Source organism: Phoca vitulina, unplaced genomic scaffold (assembly GCF_004348235.1).
Source record: "Phoca vitulina isolate PV1807 unplaced genomic scaffold, GSC_HSeal_1.0 scaffold9, whole genome shotgun sequence".
In the NCBI taxonomy this organism is placed as follows: Eukaryota; Metazoa; Chordata; class Mammalia; order Carnivora; family Phocidae; genus Phoca; species Phoca vitulina.
The window spans coordinates 9,990,233-10,013,636 of record NW_022589712.1 but is presented as its reverse complement, the minus strand read 5'-3'; the positions used below and the strand labels follow the sequence as shown (position 1 = coordinate 10,013,636).

Sequence of the window (23,404 nt, the reverse complement as noted above, 5' to 3'; positions counted from 1 at the left end):
CCTAAACTGTGAAGGGAAGTAGGGGAGAGTGGTGATCAGCTCCCTGGATGGTGGTTGGAACTGACTGAGACCCTGCCTGTCCCATCCTCCCAGCCCCAGCGGATAACACGGCCTGGTGCATGGGAGGTGCTCATTAGACGCTGGACTGAGTGTGTGTGAACGTTCCCCTCTCCCGGCCTTGCTCAGGGGGGTTTTGCACAAATATTGGTTTGTTCCTGGCTTCATTCCTCCACCTCATTCCATCCTCCCTCCAGTTTTGTCACATCTGCAAAAGGCTGCACCATGAATATGAAACTAGGAACCAGAGGGACGGAGTTCTCTTTGGGGCAGGGACGGCCTTGGTAGGATCAAATTAATCCATGGGCTGAGAGACCAGAGGGCATGGCTAGTCTACCCCCTGGACACTGTAAGCACAGTGCCTGTGTGTTTTTCCAGGAACTATGAAAATTTTCAAGACCTGAAAACAAATTAGGAGCTCTAAAATATGAAAACTACAAAATTAATACATGTTTAAAGTCTACAAGATGCATGACTATGTCGACTTCATTGTTAATTTTATTAATTAAGTTTGGCATTCATGGAAATTTTATTAAACTTTAGAAGTGATTTGTACATTGGGTTTTTCTCACTTTATGAGAATTCCCAAGCAACATATGATTACAAAGAAATCATTACCAATTCTAAAATAAGTGAGTTGCCCATAAATAAATCTAAAAGTGAACTGACTTGAAGCCCCACACACTCTCTACCTCCCTGTGCTGCTTTGGTTATGAGAAACTCAGGTTTCAACTCAGTTTACAGCTGGGAGAACTCTTTCTGGTCTCAAGGCCCCCACCCACCACTGACAGTGCCCCCAAATATAGAAGAACATCTTCGGGAGAAGCTGGATATGAATGCTCTGATGGGGAAAAAGAAGAGTAGAACACAGCTCAGAACCAGGACCAGAAGATGGACCCAGGATGCAAATCCTGCCCAATCCAAGGAGATGCCCAACACTCAGAAGCCTCCACCCCAAAGATGTTTAAAACGGGAGAGTTAGCACCCCCGATTTGGGGGTGGGGATGGTTGTTTAGTGCCCAAGTGATCTTCCCTCTACTACAAATTCCCAAGGAATAAAATGTTAGAAAAGTAATGAAGGGACATCTAAAGCATTAAAATGGTGTGTGTTAACTCCAGTATAGCCTTTGTCGTCTGAATGCCTGTGACATTCTGAGGAGCCAAACTGGAAGTACGTGCAAATTAACCCCAGTGCCAACGGAAGACCACGTTTTCATTATTCCTATTTTCCTCATCATTGGCTTGTATTATTACCTAATATTGAAGTTCTTTCCATGTATGTACAATCAGGACATCCAGCTGTGGCCCAGTTTTTAACGTGTATATCTCACTTGATTTAAGTGATTTAAGTACTCTGTAGCATCGGGGTCATCGTTTATGCTTATATATGACACCTCTAATTAGAAGATGCTTTGGGACCACGTGCTATACACCGAGATGATAACGTAGTACATGGCTGTTGGAATTTTTGTTTTTTTAGAAAATCATCTGTTATATTTACTAAGCCTATTTTTTAAACCCCCCCCTTAATCCAATATCAAAAAATACTAAACCTAGCAGTTACGTGATTTATTCAACTAGTATTGCAGAACTCTCCGTGCATCATCTGAAAAATCTAAAATAGTAGGAAAAAAGTTATGCACGCTTAAATGATAATGGTAAATAGCAGGATAAGAAGGAAGCTCTCCTCCTAACCTACATTTTAGGTGGATTTTAGAAGTCTATAGTGTTTCTATAACTGTAGATGAGCACTCATAAGATGCCCAGAACAGCTTCACAGCCAAGCAGACATAAAGCGGCCCAATGCTAATACTTTTGACAAGAATTGGAGCAGAAGCAATATATAATTTCACTCACCCTTCATTTGTATACAAGACCGTCTAGAAAGCTCCCAGCTTTTCACAGCATTTAATCTGCGTGCTAAGTTTATTTCAAACAAGAAGTCAGCGAGAGTAGAATAAAATGTATCCCAACATGAGCAATTTTATTTGAAAATCTGCAGAAAGAAAAAAGTAAATTATCTCTGCGCTGTTTTCAAATTGTAACATTAAGTGATAATGTGTGTGACATCTGAACATCTGAAACCATAAACTTCTTTGCAAGTTAAATGGCAGAGTTTCATTTGGGCAGTAAATCAGCCCATCACAGTGACTATTGTAAGCAAAGCAATCCAGCTCTTCTTCCAGCATTGTTTCGTGCTGTCAACACGAGGGTCTTTTCATAAACACTCTTCCAAGCGATCAGGTTTCTATTCCAGTGGTCTTCTGCATCTGGATGATTTTTGACTTTTAGAATGGCAGTTTCATAGAATTCAACCTGATGTTTGATAAATAGGAACCTTTAAAGCGTTGTTTTGGAATGCTAGCATGAGTCTCTCAATTTCCCGTTTGTAGTGGATGGATTGTCACTGCCCAATATCCAGGTGCTTGGTTGGTTTCTCTTAAGATTCTGTAAGTGGTTAGATCCATTAAAAGACACCTAAGGGCATCTTGGTGTTAGTGCTGGAGCTAAGCACTGCTACCAAGTTGTCAGAGAAGAAAGTAAGCAGTGATGTCGCCCCCTACTGGTTGGAGAGAGGAGTCCGCACATGAAAAGCCAAGAAGGTGGGCGGTGGCTTGAGAAAGGCTGAGCTAGGAGGAGAGGTGGGAAGGAAGACAAGGAAGGGAGAAGAGGAAGAAGAGGCATAGGGAGGGCTCCGGGAGGGAAGATTGAGAACAGGATGCTGGCATCCAGGCACGGCTCGGCCCTGGGGTCGCTAGCCAGCCTGCTCCCAGGCTGCACCAAGCCACAGGATGTGGAGGCGGTGAGCGAGCTCAGCTGTCTCGGTCAGTAAGGAGACCAAATGGTGATTTTCACAAAACCGTTCTTTGCAAAGCACAGTATACCCAAAGCCCTGGGACAGTTTCCAGAAGATGAATGTTTCATCAGGAAGGTTGCTCTTCTCTGCCTCTGCCCTGTTGAGACTGAGCCGGTGTACTGGACCAGACTGACCGTACTGGAGAGCGTGAGCAAAACCTGCGGGGACCAGCCTGCCTGCAGCCCCCACCTCGCTGCACAGCACCTCCCGCCAGAAAGGGCCCCCCTCCCCTGAGCTGGAACCCCCTGCCAGACCGGCCCAGGGGAAAGTGCTGTGGTGGCAAAAACCATGGGGTGTTTTTTGGGAAGATGAGTACAGGGGAATCCAGCCCTTGCCCCAGGCTCTCAGTGTTTCTGAGCTCCCTGGACTGGGAGGAAGGCTGAGGGGAAAGTGAGGGTCTCCCCCAAGACTTGCTTTCCTTCGGTAAAGAGCTCTACTCTTGCCTGGAATCGGGTCTTCCACTTCATAGAGACTACAGTTCTCCCTCCTCCTCATCTGGGCTGGGGGTGGGGGCTGGCCTGCCACTTGTGATTATAGGAAGAAACCCATCTGGCCAAAGGACACGCACACGGGAGCAGATGAAAGAAAAGCCGAAATGTCCATTGACAGATGAATGGATAAAGAAGAGGTGGTATATATAATACAATGGACTATTACGGAGCCATCAAAAAATGAAATCTTGCCATTTGCAATGACATGGACAGTACTAGAGGGTATTATGCTAAGCGAAATAAGTCAGTCGGAGATAGACAAATACCATAGGATTTCACTCCTATGTGGAATTTAAGAAACAAAACAGATGAACATAGGGGAAAGAAAGGAAAAATAAAATAAGATGAAAACAGAGAGGGAGGCACACCATGAGACTCCAAACTGTAGAAAACAAACAGGGTTGCTGGAGGGGAGGTGAGAAGGGGGATGGGGTAACTGGGTGACGGGCATAAGGAGGGCACGTGATGTAATGAGCACAGGGTGTTGTATGCAACTGATGAATCACTGACCTCTACCTCTGAAACTAAAACTAATAATACACTATATGTTAACTAAGTTGAATTTAAATACAAAATATTTTGAAAAAAGAAGGAAGGAAGGAAAGAAAGAAAGAGAAAGAAAGAAAGAAAAGAAAAAGAAGAAAGAAAGAAAGAAAGAAAAGAAAGAAAAAGAAAAGAAAAAAGAAAAAAAAGGCCTAGTGAGTCAGAACTTGGATGAACTCTCTCTCCTCCGGGAAGGCTGCATGGTGCGTGGTTCGTGCTGTTCCCTGCATGGAGGTGGGTGAGTGATGGCAGCTCTGGGTGTCCCCGGGGCAGGATGGTGAGGCACCTCCATCGCAAACCCATTAGCACAGGTCCTACAGGAACTCAGGCGAATGTTCTGAAAAAGAGCGGAGGGGATAATAAGACAAGGAAGGTTTATGAAGTAACTACTGTGTGTCACATGCAGTAGTAGAAAGAGGTTTACAGTCAAGCAAACCCAGATCCTGGGTCCTTGCCTTACTCGTATCTGTAAGGTTGAGCAAGCCGCTCATTCACTTCAGCCTCAGGGTCTTCACTGGCAAAGAGGGGAAATGTGTTTGTTCTAAGAACTTCTGAAGAAACACAGTGCAGTGCCTAGCTTACCGCTTGAACCTAAAGTCACACCCGTTCCTCCTCCTTCCAGTGGAAGAGTGGTTCCTGAAAATCCCTAAGGACTTACTGGACACACTCAAGTTCAAGTCCTCTGAGTGCCACCGAGGTCTCTTCTGGCTGATCCCAAACCTGCCCCATCGCTCCAGGGAGGGTTCCACGCTCCATGTTCCACATTCGAGCAGCTAAAAATATGTTTACACCATTTCTTTTGCCCAGTGAGTGAAGTGAGGGAAAGGACATGAGGTGTAGCATAAGACATAAGAACGTTTAGAAGAAAAGGAAACATCTTGTAAAATGTTGGCATTCTCTTTCACAGATTAAAAAAACCCACAGAAGCTCAATTAACGGTTCTCGAAGTGGATGGAAATTTAGCAGTGGGGAATTCTGGGGCTTTGTGAACAACAGTCTGATCAGACCCTGAGGGGCTTGTCTTTCTTTCTTTCTTTCTTTTTTGTAGTAAAATATACAAAACATAAAATTTACCATTTTAACCATTTTTCAATGAACAGTTCGGTGGCAATAAGTCCGCTCACAGGGTTGTGCCAAGATCACTACCATCCATCACAAGGCCTCTTCATCTCTCAAAACTGAGACTGTCCCCAGGCACACTGGCTCCCTCTCCCCTCCCCCCAGGCCCGGGCACCCCCCCTTCTTTCTACTTTCTGTCGTTGGGAAGTTAAGTCTTCCGGGTACACATGGAAGTGGAATCATAGACCATTCGCCCATTTGTGACTGGCTTACCTCACTCAGCACCATGTCCCCAGGGTCCATCCGTGTCGTAGGGTGTGTCAGGATTTCCCTCCTGTCTGCACTCAGTGGCGGCCCATTGTCTGTCCAGACCACATGCTGTCGGTCCGCTCATCTGTGGACGGACCCCGGCTTCCACCTTTTGGCTGTTGTGACTGACACTGCTATGAGCGTGGGTCCAGGCCCCTGTATTTGTAAAACGATAGAGTCAAAGTGGTTTTCAGTGTGCGAGCGACAGCCACGGAAGACAGCTCTAGGTGGTAAGGCCTGTGACTCTGTCCTTGGGATTGTTTCTTAATTAGGTCGTGTCTGGGACCAAGGGCCAGGAGCATGGTGGCCTCCGGCTGCGCATGACTCCCTGGGCCCCTGTGGGTGATGAGTCCCTCCAGCGGCTGATTTCGGTGCAGGCGCTGGGTGTCTCCGGCCGATACCAGGCTACTGAGCACGCTCTCTGCCTTGCCTGACCGAGGTGTCACTAACGGGTCTCTCTCTCTCTCTCTCTCTCTCTCTCTCTCTCTCTCGCATCCCTCCCTTCCCCATCCCCTTCCCCTCTTCCTCCCTGTGCCCCCTTCCCTCCCCACCCCGTGCCGGGCGCATCTCCGCCTTCTCTTTGCTGGCTCCCCCCTGCTCTCCAGTGCGACCAAGACCAGTGCATTCAGAGCACCAAATTCGTTTTGCAGGCCGCGGCCACGCCCCTGCTGCAGAGCGAGCCCAGCCTCACCAGCGACGAGCTGCACCTGCCCGGGAAGCCGGGCCTGGGCACGCCCTGCGCCAGCCTGACGCTCGGGCAGCCCACGCCGCCCTCCTCCATGCCCAACCTCACCGCTGAGGCCGCGCTCACAGACGTACTGCCCCTGAAAGAGGAGCACGTGGGCCACCAGTTCCTGACCCCCGAGGAAGCGCCCTCACCCCCCAGGATGCTGGCGGGCAGCCCCCTGGCCCACAGCCGCACCATGCACGTGCTGGGTCTGGCCAGCCAGGACTCTCTGCACGAGGACTCGGTGCGCGGCCTGGTGAAGCTCAGCTCCGTGTGACCACAGCCCAAGGGGGCGGGGGAGGGGGGGTGGCAGATGGCGGGAGCTTTCCCATGACCCAGTTCCCCGGTGGGTGAGGACGACTCCGGGGCCTGGAGCACCAAGACCCCTCGGAGAGCAGATGGATCCTCCTCCGAGGGCAGAGGAGGGCAGGGCCCAAATGCCTGCAGCTTGGGTCGAGTTGAATTTTCTTCCCCACCCGGACTGCTTTGATAACAATGAAAATGGCCAAGTGGCTATTTTCGGGCGATTGGCATTTGAGGGGTGGGCCTGGGGAGAAAGGAGCAGTCTCCGGGGCTGCAGGCCGAGTCTGGGGGGAAAGGACCGTGTTCGGCTGGATGTTCTGCGGCCTGCCCGGGGCTCTCGGGACAGACCGCGGGAAGGTTGAGGACACGGTGGCCGGACTGACCTGGCACTTCCGTGTTATGCTACTAATATTTGTAACAGACCTACCATTCCATTTGTTAATTAAAAAGACAAAAAAAAACAAAACAAAACCAAAAACCTAAAGGGGGAAAAAAAAATGACCAGATCTGGATTTGCATGCCACGCTACGTCTGTTTACAAGTGGTGTTGGTATTCAAAAGGAAATGCTGCTTGCTTGCTTTCTTTCTTCTAATTTGGTGAATTTTCCAGTGCTGTTTTATGGGAAGACAGTGCGACACACCGAGGCCAATGGACAATGGCATCGCTCGCCCGCTTCTTGAGCTTCCTTAGACGGGTAGGCGGCGCCCGGGCTGCGGAGGGCTGCTGGGGTTTAGCCTATCGCGTATCAGTTAACCTTCTGTTTAGTAGTTAGATGAGCTATTGTGTTGTACCACGCCTGCCACAGTTTCCACCTCCTTGTGTGACCAAACTTCCTGTGGACAGCCAATAAAATGACGTCCTCTGTTATTTTGGATCTGCGTACAGTTATCCTTAACAGCTTCAATGGCAACACAGTCATCTGGATGGCCTGTGGAGAGTTTGGTTCTATCGAAGTATCCCTAGCAAGGAATGGTCTCCAAACAGCCACAAATAAAATCTTTGAATGGGGGGGAAGGAGGGATTTACGGGATGATTTCTCAGGTAAGAGGGTAGCTTTCCAACAGTGGTTTTTTTCTTTCTTTTTTTTTTTTTTTTCTTTAATCGTCTCTTTCTGACACAGTCTTAGCAGAATTTGCTCCATTTTGACAGGTTGCCACAGGGCAGTTAATCCACAGGAGAGGGGAGAGGGCTTGCAGGGAGGAGAGCCACCGTGGGGTCATCGTCTGGGTCCTGCTCTGTGTGGCCAGTGCTCGGAAAGGGCAGCATGAGGTCCTCCTCGGGTGTCAGAAAATGAGGAGGAGAAACCGGCTTAACGTTTGGGCCCCGATCATGTAGATCATCATTCTTACCCAGATACAAAGCAGAATGGAATTAAGAAAATTACCACTTCGTTCAGTTCATTTATCATCGAGAAGGGAGCTGGCTCTGTATTTGGGGAGTAAGTCACTTTGGAGGCAGCTGCAGGGACTCAGCAGGCTCTGTCCCCGCTTCTTTCCAGATGATAAATTCAACAGCCAAATCGACTCAAGTTCAAAATCAAGCTGGGGCTCCTCACAACCATGTGAAACACAAGACGCCCCCAACGGTTTGCATTTATGGAAAAAAAACTATTTCTCCTGTGAAAGAGTCACCATTTTATAGAAAAGGAAAGGAGAGAAGAAAAAGAAAAGCACAATTTAAAGTCTCATTGGGAATAAAGCCAGTTCTTTGTTGGTGGAGAAATCTTTTGTGCTGAAAATGACCACAGAATTCCTGCATGGTGGTGTCTTGGCACGATCTGTACTTTTCATACTGTGTGTACTACTCGAATAGAAAACAGGAGAGGTACATGATGGGTAGCCATTGCTGATCTGGACTTCTGAACTCCTTGTGCTCACTTGGAATTTATAATAAGGGGGACAGAGCTCTTCCTTACACAGCCAGACACACATTCACAGTCACAAACCCGTAGGGATTCTCTCCTTGCACACACCGCCTGTGAGCAAGAAGCAACAGCCCCACAATGTGCCTTCCGTAACTTTCCTAACCCTCTACTTTCTGCCTCCTTCCATCTGCTGCCCGGAGACCCTGGGAGAGCTTTGGCCCTGGGGAGAGGATGGATCACTTCCCACTCCAGTATCTGTGCGGCTCGGTCCATTCCCAGTTTCTTCATCTGGAAGCTGAAGACAATGGACTCTTGAGTCTTTCCGTTTCTAACATCATCTAATTCAGTAGTTGCTGATTTCCCATGATTGGTCCCTCTTTCCACCTCCTTATGATAAAATCCAAGAAGTAAGGATCTTTCATTTGTCTTTAATAATCAATATTTACATAATATTTATTACCGATCCTCCACCCACCCCAACCCTGTCTGCTGTACCCACTTGACATCATTTATCAAAAAGGGGATTGGGAATTTCGGTGAAACAAAGCTATTCAAGGCTATTCAGTGTCCAAGAGGGAGATTAACTTGAATGGGCCAATTTGCTAAGACAATTAACTTCTTAAAACCCCAAACCAGAGATACAGCCCTTTACTCTGTGGCTTAGAAAAGAGGGGAGAGTCTGCAGAATGAAGGACTGTGATCCTGGGAACTCCCTTCTTCCCCTGATCTTAGGAAAGTGACTTCGGGCAATGGGTCTGCATTTCCCATTAACTGATAAATATATATATTTTTTAAACGTTGAGTGGTTCCATCAAGCTGTGGCTGAGTATAGACCTCGATCTTTCTCAATTCTGTCAGTGTGCTATGGATTGATTGCATGCTGGCTATAAAAATAAGATAAATATTTTACCATGCTATTAAAGTTTGGACCATTATCAAACATACGCACACACATACAGCCTCACTTTGTTGTTTAAAAATTCATCTGCTTTCATCCTCCCAGGAGTGCGCCAGGGACTGCAGGCTTCCCAGGCACTCGGAGGCTGAATTGAGCCTGAATGTCCTGGTCCTCAGAAGGACGTTGGATGGAGCAGCAGGGCGGCCGATAGCCTGCATCTGCAAGGGCAGAATGACATCGCATTCTGGGCCTGGGGATAATCGGCCCAGCGTTTGTGCTGTGCCCACTTGAAAAAATGCCCATTCCAGCTTGCACATGTAATTATTTCAGCCTGGGAGGATGATGCCATAACCCCACCCTGCGCCAGCAAAATGCCAAATACCTGTTCTGGCCCAGAATAGCACAAAGGAAGAGTCCTTCGCTCAGCCCCACCCCCTCCAAGGGCACCGCAGTTCCCCCCTATTGTGTTTAGGATTATTGACTGGGATTCCAAACGAGAGGCGAACCCCATTTTAGAGCCATGCTTCTACTGGACCTGAATGGGTTTTCAAAAGCCCCCCCCCCCCCAGTTTTTTACTGCCCTGGGCCTGGGCCTTCTCGTCTGATTCAACAGCAAGGATATGAATTTGCCTAAACTGACAGGAAGTGTCCTTGGCACTGGAGCCTGTAAAAACATCTGTGGGGAAATGCTGGACCTCGAGCCATTCGGGGACCATCATCAGTAGGTACGGAGGCTTCTGAAGGGCACAGCCTGATGGGCTCCTCTGCGGGTCTCAGAGCCTCCTTGCTCCCCAAGGAGGGGAGCTGTAACTCAGATGCCCCCTTCCTGAGCTCTGCCCACAATCATCCTCTTCACCAGAAACCCAGTGCTTTTCCACCTTGGCTTGTGGTTTTGAGTTAGCTAGACAGTATCAGGAATTCACATTCGTTGCTTAAGGAAAGTTTCCAAAGTTAGTTGTCTTTCATTCAACCACATGACTACTGCCTTACCTGTTTAGTTCTTGATCGTGTAAGAAAAGAGAATAAAGGGAAGAAATGTCAAATATACTTTTCTGATTAATGCCTTAAACTGTTTTGAAGCTGAGCCTAAATCAAATCGATGTTTACATTTTTTATAAAGTACCTATAAGTTGTGGGGGTCGAGCATATTCTTGTCCAAATGAGAGAGCCTTTCAAATGAATTCTTATTCCCCTGGTCCCCTCCACCTGTCCTGGAGCTCTGGTATGGCCTTGTATGCTGTTTTTCATGTAGCCGCATCAAAAACCACCCCATTTGTTCCCTTGAAATGCACCCCCCGTCTCTGTCTTCTAAGAATAAGTTATTGAAATATTAAATAAGCTGAAACGTCATTTTCTTTCAAATAAATGTCAAAGATGCTACTGGTTTTTTGTAACTCAGTAAATCCTCTGTCTAGTTGCCCACTGTACTGTGCTCACTCTACAGCCAAGATGGATTTTCAAATGAGTGGTGAGTACATTAATCCAGCCATTGAAAATAATTGGGAGGCTGAAGATTAGATTGTTTCTGGAGCAACTGAATTTGCAGCTGCCACAAAACTAGATAAATGGCCTTAACTGGAATTATCTTTTAAATCTCATAAACCCCAGGAATTACATACAGAATGGGCTGGAAAACAGATGGGCATCTTGTGCAACATGAAGACTTTTCTTCTATCCGTTGTTGACTTTTTAAGAGACGCTTGGTATTGCTGATGAAGACATAACTGAATAACTCTCTATCTGCCCTAGATATGTTAAGATGGATAGTTACACCAAGAAGCCATATGGCCTATCCAAAGAGACATGTTTTCTGGGTTCTACATGAATGGAGATGGTTTCAGGCTGCAGTTAAAAAAAAGAAAGGAAGGAAGGAAGGAAGGAAGGAAACGAAAGGAAAGGAAAGGAAAGAAAGAAAGAAAGAAAGAAAGAAAGGAAAGAAAGAAAGAAAAGAAAGAAAGAAAGAAAGAAAGAGAAAGAAAGAAAGAAAGAAAGAAAGAAAGAAAGAAAGAAGAAAGAGAAAGAAAGAAAGAAGAAAAGAAAGAAAGAAAGAAGAAAGAAAAAAGAAAAAGAAAGAAAAAAAAGGAAGATTAAAGCCTCGCTTACCATTTGCCCAGGGTATTCTGTTTTGGTATTTCACACTAGTCAAACATTTTGGTGTGAAAGGGTGGGGGGAAAAAGGCATTTTAAATTCTTAGTGGATTCAAAGCCCTAAATCTAAACAACAGTGAACACAATATAATACAGAGCATTGCATGTTGTCCGAGATACTTGCGCTTATTTAAGTGCCTTTCATGTTTTCATCAATGTTTGCAGAATCTATCTTAAACCTGAAATGAATTAAGAAAGTATTTTCCTCCTTCAATAAAAACTGCTAATGGCATCAAATGCAAACCTCAGCCTTTATAAGATTGTCAAGGTCAACAAGGTGTAGGGAAGAATCGGATCGATTTGCATTCAATGAGTTTGCACTATGTAGACACTCATCTGAAGAGTAATAGATTTTCTGGTCACAAATATCTAGGTTGGTTTCTTACAGCTGTGATTCTCAATTTTTTTTAATTCACAAATGACTTTAGAGCAACAAAGAACTTCAACCCCCCAATCCATTTGCTCTGTGTTCACCTTCTAACACACACACACACACGCACACATGCACACATGCACACACACACACACACACACACCAGCCTTCAACCTTGTCAGATAAGAATTGTGTTTGTCTACTAGTAACGAAATCCCCAAGTAACAGTGGCTTAGACAAAGAGATATCTTTTTGTCATGCAAAATAAGTCCAGCTGTAGGCAATCCAGAGTCAGTGTGATGGCTCCATAATGTCATCAGTGTCCTGACCTCTTCCTCTCTGTTCTGCCATTCTTAGCACTGACCATCCTCAGGGTCACTTCATGGTCACAAGATAGCTCCTGCAGCTCCAGCCATCAAAGCCATATTCCAGGAAGGAAAGAAAGAGGAGAAGGAGCAAAAAGGGTACATGACACTTTAAGATGTCTCCCTTCAAAGAGCCATTCCCAAATCTCACTCAGATTTCTCCATGGCCAATGTTGAGCTACATGACCACCCCTGACTGCAAAAGAGGCTGGAATTACGGTGTTTTAGCTGGGCACATTTTTGCCCCAAATAATGTTGGGTTCTATGACTAAGGAAGGAGGACAAAATGAGTATTTACTAAAACATCACAATAGATAACCTCGCCTCCTCCTTATTGAAAAAGAGACCCTCCAGTTGAGTTCATCCATTCTCCTCTCCCCGAGAAAAGCTTTGTCTTCATTTTTCTCTCCCTTTCGAGTGAGTTCCTACTTACTAAAGTAGGCTTGACCCAGGCTCTTCCATGACCTCTAGGATCCAGCCCCTTCTGTCTTGCATCTTCAATTTCTCTCTTTTCATTAGTTGCTTTTCCTAGGTCACCACACTTTTCTTCTATTAAAAAAAGCAAAAACAAACAAAAAAATCCTCTTCCTTTTCCTTCATCCCAGCATCCCCTCATGTCACACTCATGAGACAGGGCCTCCAAGGTCTCCAATCGCCAAATCCAGTGACATTGGTCTACCTTCTCTTTAACATCGCAGAAGCATCTGGCGTCATGGCGCTGCCTTGGTGGGCTGTGCTGGCAGGGAAGGCAAGCTGCAGTTGGATGGCCTCTAGGCTCCTCACGCAAGCTCTCTGTGCTTCACCACCATGCTCCCACCCTCTGGCTCAGGGACACTGTTGTTCCAGTTGGCACCTCCTTGCATTCTGCTTCCTTCTCATACCCCCTAAAGGAGGACATGCCCTCTGCCCTTCGCTCTCCTTGCTCTCCTCCCCTGCAGAGACTTTGCCACTCCCAATACCTTCTCGTCCTGCCTCCGCAGTGGCCTTCAGCCTGTCTGTCTCCCGGATCACCTCCCTTCCAAGTGCCAGCCCACATCTGAACCAGCTGCCTAGGAGGAGAAAGAGTTTTCAGACAGGATTCTGGCTCTGGCTTGCCTGAAACTAGCTCTCCAACCCTTGGGCGATGGGTAGAGCCTCTGTGCCTAGCTTCCTTACCTGCACATGACTTGCTTCTGATGTGTCATGCTACTCTTGACTCAGTGTCCACTTAGATGTTCCATCATCACCCCAAACTCAGAATGCCTAAAATTGAACTCCACATCTTTTTCCCCAAACCAGTTGCTGCTTCCCTAGTAGGGTCCTAGACTGAAAAGTCTAGGAGGTCTTTGACTTTTCATTACTCTCCATATGCAGTCAGGTGTCCAGTACTGTCTATTCTTGTATCAATCAAATCTGTCCTTCTTTTCTACTGGATTGCTCTCTTCACTATCTTCCCCAGAGTGTTGTTATGGCTGCCAAGAGGTCTCCCAAAGCTTTTCCTATGCCTGTCCATCCCATGTGACCTAGGCAAATTGATCTTCTCCAGCCATGCTAGGCACAAGTCAGATCCCAGGCAGGAGACTGTCAAAGGCTTTTTCTTGTCCATATGCTGCTTGGACCAACACCAAAGCCTCTATACTCTGACCCCAACTACTATTTCCATCCTTCTGTCCCTTTCTTCCTGTGCTCCCCTCTCTGACCATCTCCTGGTAGGAGCCATGCACTTCCCACCCTCCCCATCTTCCTTCGGCTCTTCCTGACTCTCCCCATAGTCCTTCCTTGCTTTCAAGGCCTTGCTCAAGGACCAACATTTCCATGACATCTCTGACAGACCAAGGGACTCCTTTCCTCTGAATTCTTGAATTGGTCTGTCAGGTATTTTCTTAAATTGAGGTATAATTCACATACCATAAATTCACCCTTTTGAAATGTACGACTCAGTGGTTTTTTAGTATATTCACAAGATTACACCATCACCACCACATCTGTAACATTTCCGTCACACTGCCCTAGAATACCTGTTATTCACATTCTCATGTGAATGTCCTCTCCCCAGAAAACATGGGGGCCTGCCAGGCAGGACAATTCATTCAGGCACGGGATCCTCAAATGCTCAGGAAGGTGGGAGTTCAAGTGAGGAGGATACAGTGACAACAGTTCAAGAAACAAAGACCCAAACTCCCTAAGGGGACCCCATCCTGAGACCTCACAGCCTCAGCAGAAAACCAAGCCATCTTCCCTTTTACCCCATTTTGTGCCCATTGTAAGGAAATGTGGTTGTTGAGATGCAAGGCCCTGTGTGGAGGGAACCTGAGCTGGGGCAAGTCCTGCTCTGCTCCCCAGATCTAGAGTGTCTGGGCTCCCTCCACAAGCCCACCTGAGGCTTCCCCTCCATTCCTTATGGCATATATTCTACTTTGGGATAAAACTGGGGTCATAAGTCAATCATCTTATATAATTCCAATAGAAAAAAGTTACCTTTGGGGGCACTTGGGTGGCTCAGTTGGTTAAGCGGCTGCTTTCAGCTCAGGTCATGATCCCAGGGTCCTGGGATCAAGCCCGCATAGGGCTCCCTGTTCATCGGGAAGTCTGCTTCTCCCTCTCCCTCTGCCCCTCCCCCCTTGTGTGTGTGTGTGTGTGTCTCTCTCTCTCTCTTTCAAATAAATAAAATCTTTTTTAAAAAATTAATTCTTTAAATATGTAATTTGTAATCAATAGTAAGATAACAGATTATTTGAGGATTGCATGCTTTAAAAAATTTCGTTTAATAAAAATCTATTAACCAGCTCCATTAACAAGCATTGTTGGCCATGTGACACAGGGTTAGTCCCTGAAAAATGTGCATCACTTTCAATATCATAGAATGCATACACCATATACTCATATATTATAATTATTTATTTCTGGATCACAGATCTTTAATAAAAGAGGCCTTGAAATAAGACATAAAATAAACATTTATATGCCACTTTGCTAAGATCCCATTTTTGCTTTGAAACAGCACCTAGCACAGTGCATGCACATCACAGCGCTGATGCTAATGTCTGTGCGTGGGCTCCGAACAAGCATCAGCAGAGCTAATGGATTTGATGAGATGCCAGATGACTGATACAGGACAGTAGCCCCCTTCATGTCACAAACAAGGCTGACTGTAACGAAGAACGGAGAAACGAGTAGATGGCATACACTCATATATGAAAGCAGATACCATACACTCAAATATCTTACAGACTCTTATATGTTCGTACATACTACTTTTTATATAGAAATATATTTTGTATCCTTTTTACTAACAGATTATATTCCAGAAATTGGCGTGGAATTTGGAATGTATTTTCTCATGGAAGCGAACATCTTAAGTGGTGTTTAGAACCTAGCTCAGTCGCAAAATAGTTCATAACTGACCCGAAATAATACTAGCGACAGACCTGGGCTCTTAACTCCCCAAACATCTGTAAGTTCCGAGTCCTGAGCCTGGCGCTCTGACCCTTGGAGCCCTGGGCCCCCTCGAGAGTGGACCACCCCTTGCTGTTATTTCTACCCCACTACCCAACTGTAAATCCATCTTAAGAAACACATGGACCTCAGATTTCTTTAAAATCTGTCCTAGGAACAAACAAAACAACAGAAAGAAATCCTTACATTTTCTATTTCCAGAGATTCAAAATAGTGAAATCCTCCTTTGTAATGCACTTAAGGTACCTCTTAAAAACAACCTTTTCCTTTTTCTTTAGAGCCTTCAGGAATTTCAGCTGAGATGAGTTTCTGGCAGAAATTCTAGATGATTCCACAGCTGAATCCAACTTGACCAAACATGGACAACTCACCAGGGATTGAGAATTTATTTATTTATTTTTTGTTAATAGCTTAAATTGAAACACGCATTGTGTTTTGAGGCATGTCTAGGTGACATTGACTATCGTGGTGAAAAAAATATTATTTTGTAAAACCTTTTAAAAAGGCTTCCTTGAAACCTAGTCAACACTCTGGAAAGGTACAAAGGAGATGACGCTATGCAACGGTTCTTCTTAGTGTCCTTTTTTGAGAAATCTGGTCAGCAAACATCTGTTGGTGGCACCTGTGTTTTCTGATTGAAATCTAGCCTGAGTATTGAAATTTAATTAGTTAGGTCAGCCTGGAAGCTGCAATAGAAAACACAATTTCTTTGGATAATGAGAACAGATGGATTCAGAAGCCACCAAGGATTATTCCAAACCCGTTGTTCTCATGGAAATATCAAATAGGGCTCTCCGTGTCCCTAAATATTAGCTTCAGACCAGCTGTGTTGAGGTCATAGGAGGGCCCTGTGAACTGATGCTCTGTTATCTTACTGAAATCTTAGGGTGCCTTGCCTTCCATAGGCATCTGCCCAAGATCTGGATAAAAATTAACTTTCTGCAATAAAATCTAATCCAAGAGCGTGATGGAAGGTAACTGAAAATGTGAATCTGAGGACCCTTTTAGGAAGCTCATTACCACCTCACATTCTCGTTTGACACTGGTTTGGAGCTTTCCATGTGCTCCCTCCTCTTCACAAAGACACCCCCTCACTTCTGCTTCTGTCTTATACAGGATACAAACTAGGGACCTCGCAATACAAACCCAGTCACCTCTGCATGTGTCAGCTTCCCTGTGACTAGGCACTTCCTCAGGACCAACGGACTTGTGTATATTTTCGGGAATTCATGTTTGAACTTCCAGCTGTTATGGCTGATCTACTTTTAAATTCTATATTATCAAAAGGAAGGGGTAGCATTTGTTTGCTTCTGCCAAACACTTCCTTATCAGTTCATCGGCAGGTGGGATTTGTCCTAAGAATTCCTTACCTCTTTCCTCAGCGTCCTTCGCCTGCCAGGAGGGAGGCTGAGCCAAGAGCTACAGAGGAGAGCAGTGCTCTTTCTAAAAAGGGAGCAGATTTTCTCTCTCTCTCTCTCCCTCTCTCTCTCTTTCTTTCTAATGTCTATCAAGGTGTCAGCTGCTTTGCTGAGTTGTCTAATCATGAATCAACCCATCCTCAAGTTCTGGGTGAGCAGAACTTACACTTACACGTCAGGCATTTGTGCCCCATTCATTCCTAGGAGAACTTACAGCAAGATCAAAGATGATCTATAGGATGGAAACAATTTTCCTCTCAATTCTTTGTGGTGCCACCACCCTCCACTCGAGTCTGTGGCCCGTCCAAGGGGTCCTGGCAGGCCCAGAAGAAAGAAGTCAGTTCTTATCCCAGAGTGTCTACATAGACTTTTATAAGGCCAGGCCAGAGACAATGACTTGAAGAGAAAAGACCAAATGAGTTGGGTTTAAACAAAAATTTGGAAGAATATCAACTCGCCATTTTTTTTTCCACCACTGGGAGAAGAGTTGAGAATTCTGTCTGGATTGAGGGAAGACTTTGGAGCAGTGGAGGGCTCCCCCTGCCCCCCACTTTGTGGGGTCTTGGTGAGGGAAGACTGCTGCCCTCCATGGCTTTGGGGGGAACCTGAGGGCAGAGGGCACTGGGGCCTCGCTTCTTGGGTCAAGTCTAAGGAGACGGGCAGTCTGCGAGCAAGCATAAGAGTGGCTAGTGGAAATCATAGCAGGTCAGTAAAAGCAGAGAGACAGAGAGAGCCCATCTCCCTCACTCCAAGGTCCCAGATGGGCCGGGAGGAGCAGCTGGATATGTCGTGTGCCCCGGAACCATGTGGAGCACCTATGCACAAATTAGGGAAAGGGTCTTCAAGACCCATTACTTCCATCCATTGGGAAAATTCATAATAGGCTGATTTTTATAAGAAGACAGCACTTTACGGTCATATACCACAAAATTCTCGGGGCAAACACACAGATCTGTAATGTTTACAATATGAGCAGCACCCTAGAGTGGCAGGGAGCCTGCCTGTGGTCAGATGGGGCTGCCATGAGCAGACGCCGTGAGTCCTGGCCTCTCTACAGTTGACACAGATGCCGAAGATGTGTTGAGAGGAGTTACATCTCTGCAGAGGCCCCTGGGCAGAGAGAGTGATCGCGAACCAGAGGCTTGATCCCAGAGGACACTGTGACAAACACCGCTCAGATTCTAAAGAAGCCTCCGGTTCAGGGCACGAGGGAATTCTAACTTGACCAGGACAATCCCTGACTTCAACTGAGTTTACCTAGACTAACTTTTTTTTTTTTAGCTGTGGAGGCTCGGTTGGAAATTAAGTAGTTCTCAAAATTTGATGTTTTTATGACCCGGTTTGTGACTATAACATTTGTACCCGTCACAAAGAGGGGCTTGGTCCCTGGCCAGGTGGAGTTCCTACCTTAGCGTTATGAGGGGCCAACACAGGGATGAAATCTTTTCCCACCTTCTGGCCTTATTCTAGCTACCTATGGCCTCCCATACACACAGAGAGGCTTCTCCTCCTCAGTCACACACCAGCCTCTCTTCCTCAGGTCCATGTGGGCCTCGCCATCCTACACACACACACACACACACACAAAGATTTGTCCTCACGCACAAACAGGCCCCTCAGCTCGCTGCCTGGGAACGTCCTTTGGGCACCACATGACTCACTCAGCTCAAATCGCTGTCTTTAAAACGCCCATCCCCTCCATCAATCTCCAGCCCCTTTCCTTGCTTTTAAAGTTTTTCATTGCAGTTTTTGCTTCTTGACATTATATACAATATTGAAGCTGTTTATATTGTTTCCCCAAATAGAACATAAATCTCGTAATAAACGGGGACCCTGTCTTGCTCGCTACTGTATTCCCAGTGCCTGGCCCATAGTAGGTGCTCAGTGTTTTTTGAGTGGATGAAAGACCTTAATTTAGAGGAGACTCAACATAGCGGCAAGCAGGTGCCCCCTCCCCAGTGCCTGTCCTTCAGAAGCCACACTTGCCGAATTTGTCCTGCTGCGCTTGGCTCCAGCTTCGGAAGGCCCATCAATGCATAATTTCCCTACTGACTTCAGGCGAGTTTGAGAAATAGCAATATCCGGTGTCTGTGGGAAAGATCTATTTTTCTTGTTTGGTACAGTTGTCATTATTTCTCAGGCTTAATGGTGTGCAAATGCTTCTGGTTTGAGTCCCTTAAAAAATAAATTAAAAAAAAAAGAAAGAAAAAACAGAAGGCAGTGAGGGAGTAAAAAGAAATGGTCGTCTCCCATTTTCTAAAGCAGGATGAAGCTCCTTCAGCACCATCACCTCCCAACATGCACAGACTCTCACGGGGATGCTGAGTGGACTCTGCAGTTGCGGGCGGTGCAGGGGGGGCAGGGGGGCGGAGGGCTGTTAATTTCATGGCCACCTGTCAGGGCCTCAAAGGCAGTGATGGCCCATGTGAGTCCCCAACAGCCCCTCCCCCTCCTGACTTGTGTCCCTCTGTTCATGGCCATTTCATGACTCATTGAGCCTCCACTGAAGGAGGAGCAAAGGAGAGGAGAATCAATAACCTGAAACCAGCCTCCTAGAATTCCTTTGTCAGCAGAAGTGGTTCCAGCTCTGAGGATTAAAGAGAAGAGGTCAAAACTGTCCCTAAAACTAGATTCTGGGTAATCTACCACTAGAACAGAGGATGGATAGGAAAGGGCTGGCTCTGGGGACCTGTAGACTGCACACTTTACACCCCACGGTCCCCTCCCTCCTCGTCACTCCTACCTGTTTGCCCTTCCCCTGCGGGCACATGATCTAGTGGTCCTCCCCAGAAGCAAACCCAGTCATGTCCCTACCCTGTTTGAATCCCTGCTTCCTTATCCTCAAACCCAAAACTCCAGTGGCCCTAAAATAGTAACCTCTAACCTCCAAGCTCCTATCGGATGCCCACAGGCCATCTTCCCACCAGGCCTTTCTCTCTGAATTAGAGCCCCCTTTTAAGGCTTCCTTCCGAAGGAGCACTGCACCCTCCTGCTATGTACCCCTGTGTGCTAATCGTCCCTCCAATCTGGTCATTCTCTCCCACTCCACTGTGAGATCCTTGAGGGCAAGTAGAGCATCTTTCATCTAAGAATCCCCAGTGTCTGGCCCATTGTCGCTTTCAAAAAAATATTTGACTAGTGAATGAATGATAAATGTATGACTTGGTTCTCTTACACTTTCCATTTACTCAAGATGTTGGAACTACAGCATCCAAAGTCAGAACTTGAAATACTGCCCAAAATGTCATTATAAAGCAGCGCTGGCCACCACATACCTGTTAGAATGGCCCAGATCCAAACACTGACAACAGCAGAAGCTGGTGAAGATGTGGAGCAAGAGGAACTCTCATTCATCGCAGGTGGGAAAGCAAAATGGTGCAGCCACCCAGGAGGACAATTTGACAGTTTCTTATGAAACTGAACATACTCTTGGGGCACCTGGGTGGCTCAGTCGGTTAAGCGTCCAACTCTTGATTTCGGCTCAGATCATGATCTCGGGGTCATGAGATCGAGGCCTGCGTCAGGCTCCGCGCTGGGCCTTCAGCCTGCTTAAGATTCTCCCTCTCCCTCTGCTCCTCCCCCACCTCTAAACACCAAAAACAAACAAACAAAAAAAATCTGAACATATTCTCACCATAAGATCCCACAATCACGCTTCTTGGTATTTACCCAAAATAAATTGAAAATTTATGTCCACACAAAAACCTGCACATGGATATGTGTAACAGCTTTATTCATAACTGCCAAAACTTGGAAGCAGCCAAAATGTCCTGCAGTAGATGGCTGGATATCTAAACTGGGATGCATCCAGTCATCAGAATATGATTTAACGCTAAAAAGAAATGAGCTATGAAGCCATAAAAAGAGATGGAGCAATCTTAATTGCATACTACTAAGTAACAGAAGCCCATCTGAAAAGGCGGCATCCCATATGATTCTACCTATATGGCATCCTGGAAAAGGAAAACGGTGGCAACAGTGAAAAGATCAGTATTGGGGGGGGGGGGGGTAAGGGAGGAGGAATGAGTAAGCAGAGCACAAAGGATTTTTAGGGCAGAGAAACTACTCAGTATGATATTATAATGATGGACATATGTCATTGTACATTTGTCCAAATCCATAGAATGTACACCACCACCAAGAGTGAACTCTACTAACGTAAGCTCTGGATTTGTAGGTCCATCCATCGTAACTAATGTACCACTTGGTGAGGGATGTTAATGGTGGGGGGAGGGGGCATGGATGCAGGGGCTGGCGGGGGATACGGGAAATCTCTGCACTTTCTGCTCAATTTTGGTATGAACCAAAACTGCTCTAAAAAAAATAAAATCTATTAATTAAAAAACAACACTGGTCACGACTTCAAAAAAGTAATATGATAATAATGATCAAAGCAAATGCACACACACACAGTGGGTGAATCATGAAGTCAACAGAGGACATTTCCCAAATGGGTCTCCCTTGAAAAGTCACAGCTAGCACAATGTCCCATCACATGGCCTCGGTCCTGGGTCTGCAGGCTCTCTTTCCCCTGGATTAGCCCCCCCTGAATAGTGCCTACTTCCTGCCTGAAGACGGGGATGTTGGGATGTAATGCTTATGTCCATCCACATTTCTGGGGAGCTGGGAATGTTGCAGTGTAAGCTTGCAGTCAGGAAAATCAGTTCAGGATTTCCTGGGTTGGGTCTATTTTAGGCTTACTATCAGTAGTTGGTTTCCTTTGCAGAGTAAGAGGCTATTTAGGCTTGTACACATCCAACTGCCTAATTTGGAAGGACTTCAAGGGATCTTAAGAGGAAATGTGTTTGAAAAAAAATAAGACCATTCCGCTGCAAACAGAAGTAATGAGGGCCCGAGGCTTCTCCCCCTTTTTGTGTGATTACTTCTGAAGACTGGGAAGGAATAAGAGCCTTCCTGCCCCCTTGGCAACGTGTGCCCACTGAGGACAGGTTGTGGTGAACCTTTGTAGTTACCCCAATATATTCCTTCCTACAAAGGACTGGATCTCCCTATTCCCTGGTGAGTGCAGGCCTTAGCAGGGTGCTGTGCTTTCCCCATCACATCCCCGTGGAAGACCCCGTCTCTCAGGCTGCTGTAGAGTGAAAAGACCACCCAGAGTGGTCAGGCCCAGGGGTTCACTCACCACCCCCCAGCGAGTGTTAAGGACATTCACTGTGTGTGAATGTTTCCAACTCAGAGTCCATAGCTTTAAAGAAGATAAGGTGGCCACATAGAGTAGCAGAGAAATTGTCATGGAGAAACTAGGCCTTCCAAAGGTGAACCATGGTTTGAGCAAGTTTCTCTGGTTAACCCCCCCCCCCCCAATGCTCCACCCCGCAAGGCTCTGCAGAAGACAACTCCAGGGATGGAAAAGGAACCAAACGGGGATACTGAGCCCCACCTCCCGTGGAATTCACAATTCCTCTGTCCGGCTCATCGGCACGATTAGCCAGCAAGGGAAGTACATTAGTCACTGGCGGACACCCAAGTCAGAGTCAAACAAGAGGATTTATTGCATCACGGAGATTACCCAGCATCAGACTGGCTTGATCCAAGGGCTTGGTTTATGTCATAAGGATGCGATCTCTCAACCTCTCTCTCCCTCTGTCTGTCTCTCAGCTCTGCTTTCCCCCATGTTGGTTTCCCACTCAGATAGAAACAGCCCTCGGAGTGACAAAACAGTCACTGATGTCCCCCGGCTTATGTCCTCCCAGGTCAGCAACCCCAGGGAAGGAGAGTGGGAGGGCTCCCTCCTTCACATCTGCCAAGTCCTGGGATGCAACCTCACGAGGCCTACACAGGCCATGCTCAGTGCTGAATCAGTCCCAGGAGTGGGAGGACTCTGGTGGCCTGCTGCGCTGGACCTAGGTGCCCACCCCTGCCGTGGGCCAAGAGGCGGCCCCCTTTGAGCAACAGGGACCGAGAGTAGAGAGGGGTGGCTCACCACACGGACATCGGCGGGCTGGCTCTGGGGTGGACAAAGCAGTGACCGTCCCCTGACTTTCCGCTGCATAAGCCACCACTGGGTGATACCAGTGTGTAGACAAGGTCAAGAACACCACGGCTTAGCCAGTCCCACGAGGGCTAGCAGAGACCAACTCTTTGGCCGAAACAAAGAACAGGAGCCTACAGAGCAGTTGCAGAGCCCAAACCAGGAACCATCCATCGCCCTGCGTGCCTCCCTCACCCTCACGTCTGGTCAGCCACTGAGTTCTTTCAACCTCAAAAATGACAGCAACGTACCCTCCCTTCTCTGTGCCCCCCATCATTGCCAGTCAAACAGGATCCCTTGGATCCCTTTCTTAGGGCTGCTAAGTAACCCCAAACTTCTGTATTCTCTCAGTTCTGGAGACTAGAAGACCGAAATCAATGTGTCAGCAGGGCCACGCTCCCTCTGGGATGCTGGGTAGAAGCCTGCTTGCCTCTCCCAGCTCCTGGGGGTGGTGGCAATGCTTGGTCTTCCTCGGCCCACAAGCACATCACCCCAGTCCCTGCCTCCGTCACCTCGTGGCCTTCCCCGTGTGTCTGTGTCTTCACATGCTGTTTTCCTTTCTTA

The 23,404-nt window shown here is 46.8% G+C and overlaps 1 protein-coding gene across 2 annotated transcripts in view; it reads left to right on the top strand.

The window, feature by feature from the left end:
* ZDHHC14 (zinc finger DHHC-type palmitoyltransferase 14) overlaps positions 1-7,219 on the top strand; it is a 267,133-nt gene extending 259,914 nt beyond the window's left edge. For both annotated transcript variants that reach the window (XM_032407580.1, XM_032407578.1), the window contains one exon: positions 5,922-7,219. In XM_032407580.1, coding sequence (XP_032263471.1) covers positions 5,922-6,320 — 399 coding nt within the window. In that variant the 3' untranslated portion in view covers positions 6,321-7,219. The remainder of the gene's footprint in view (positions 1-5,921) is intronic.
* The last annotated feature ends 16,185 nt before the right edge of the window (positions 7,220-23,404 follow it).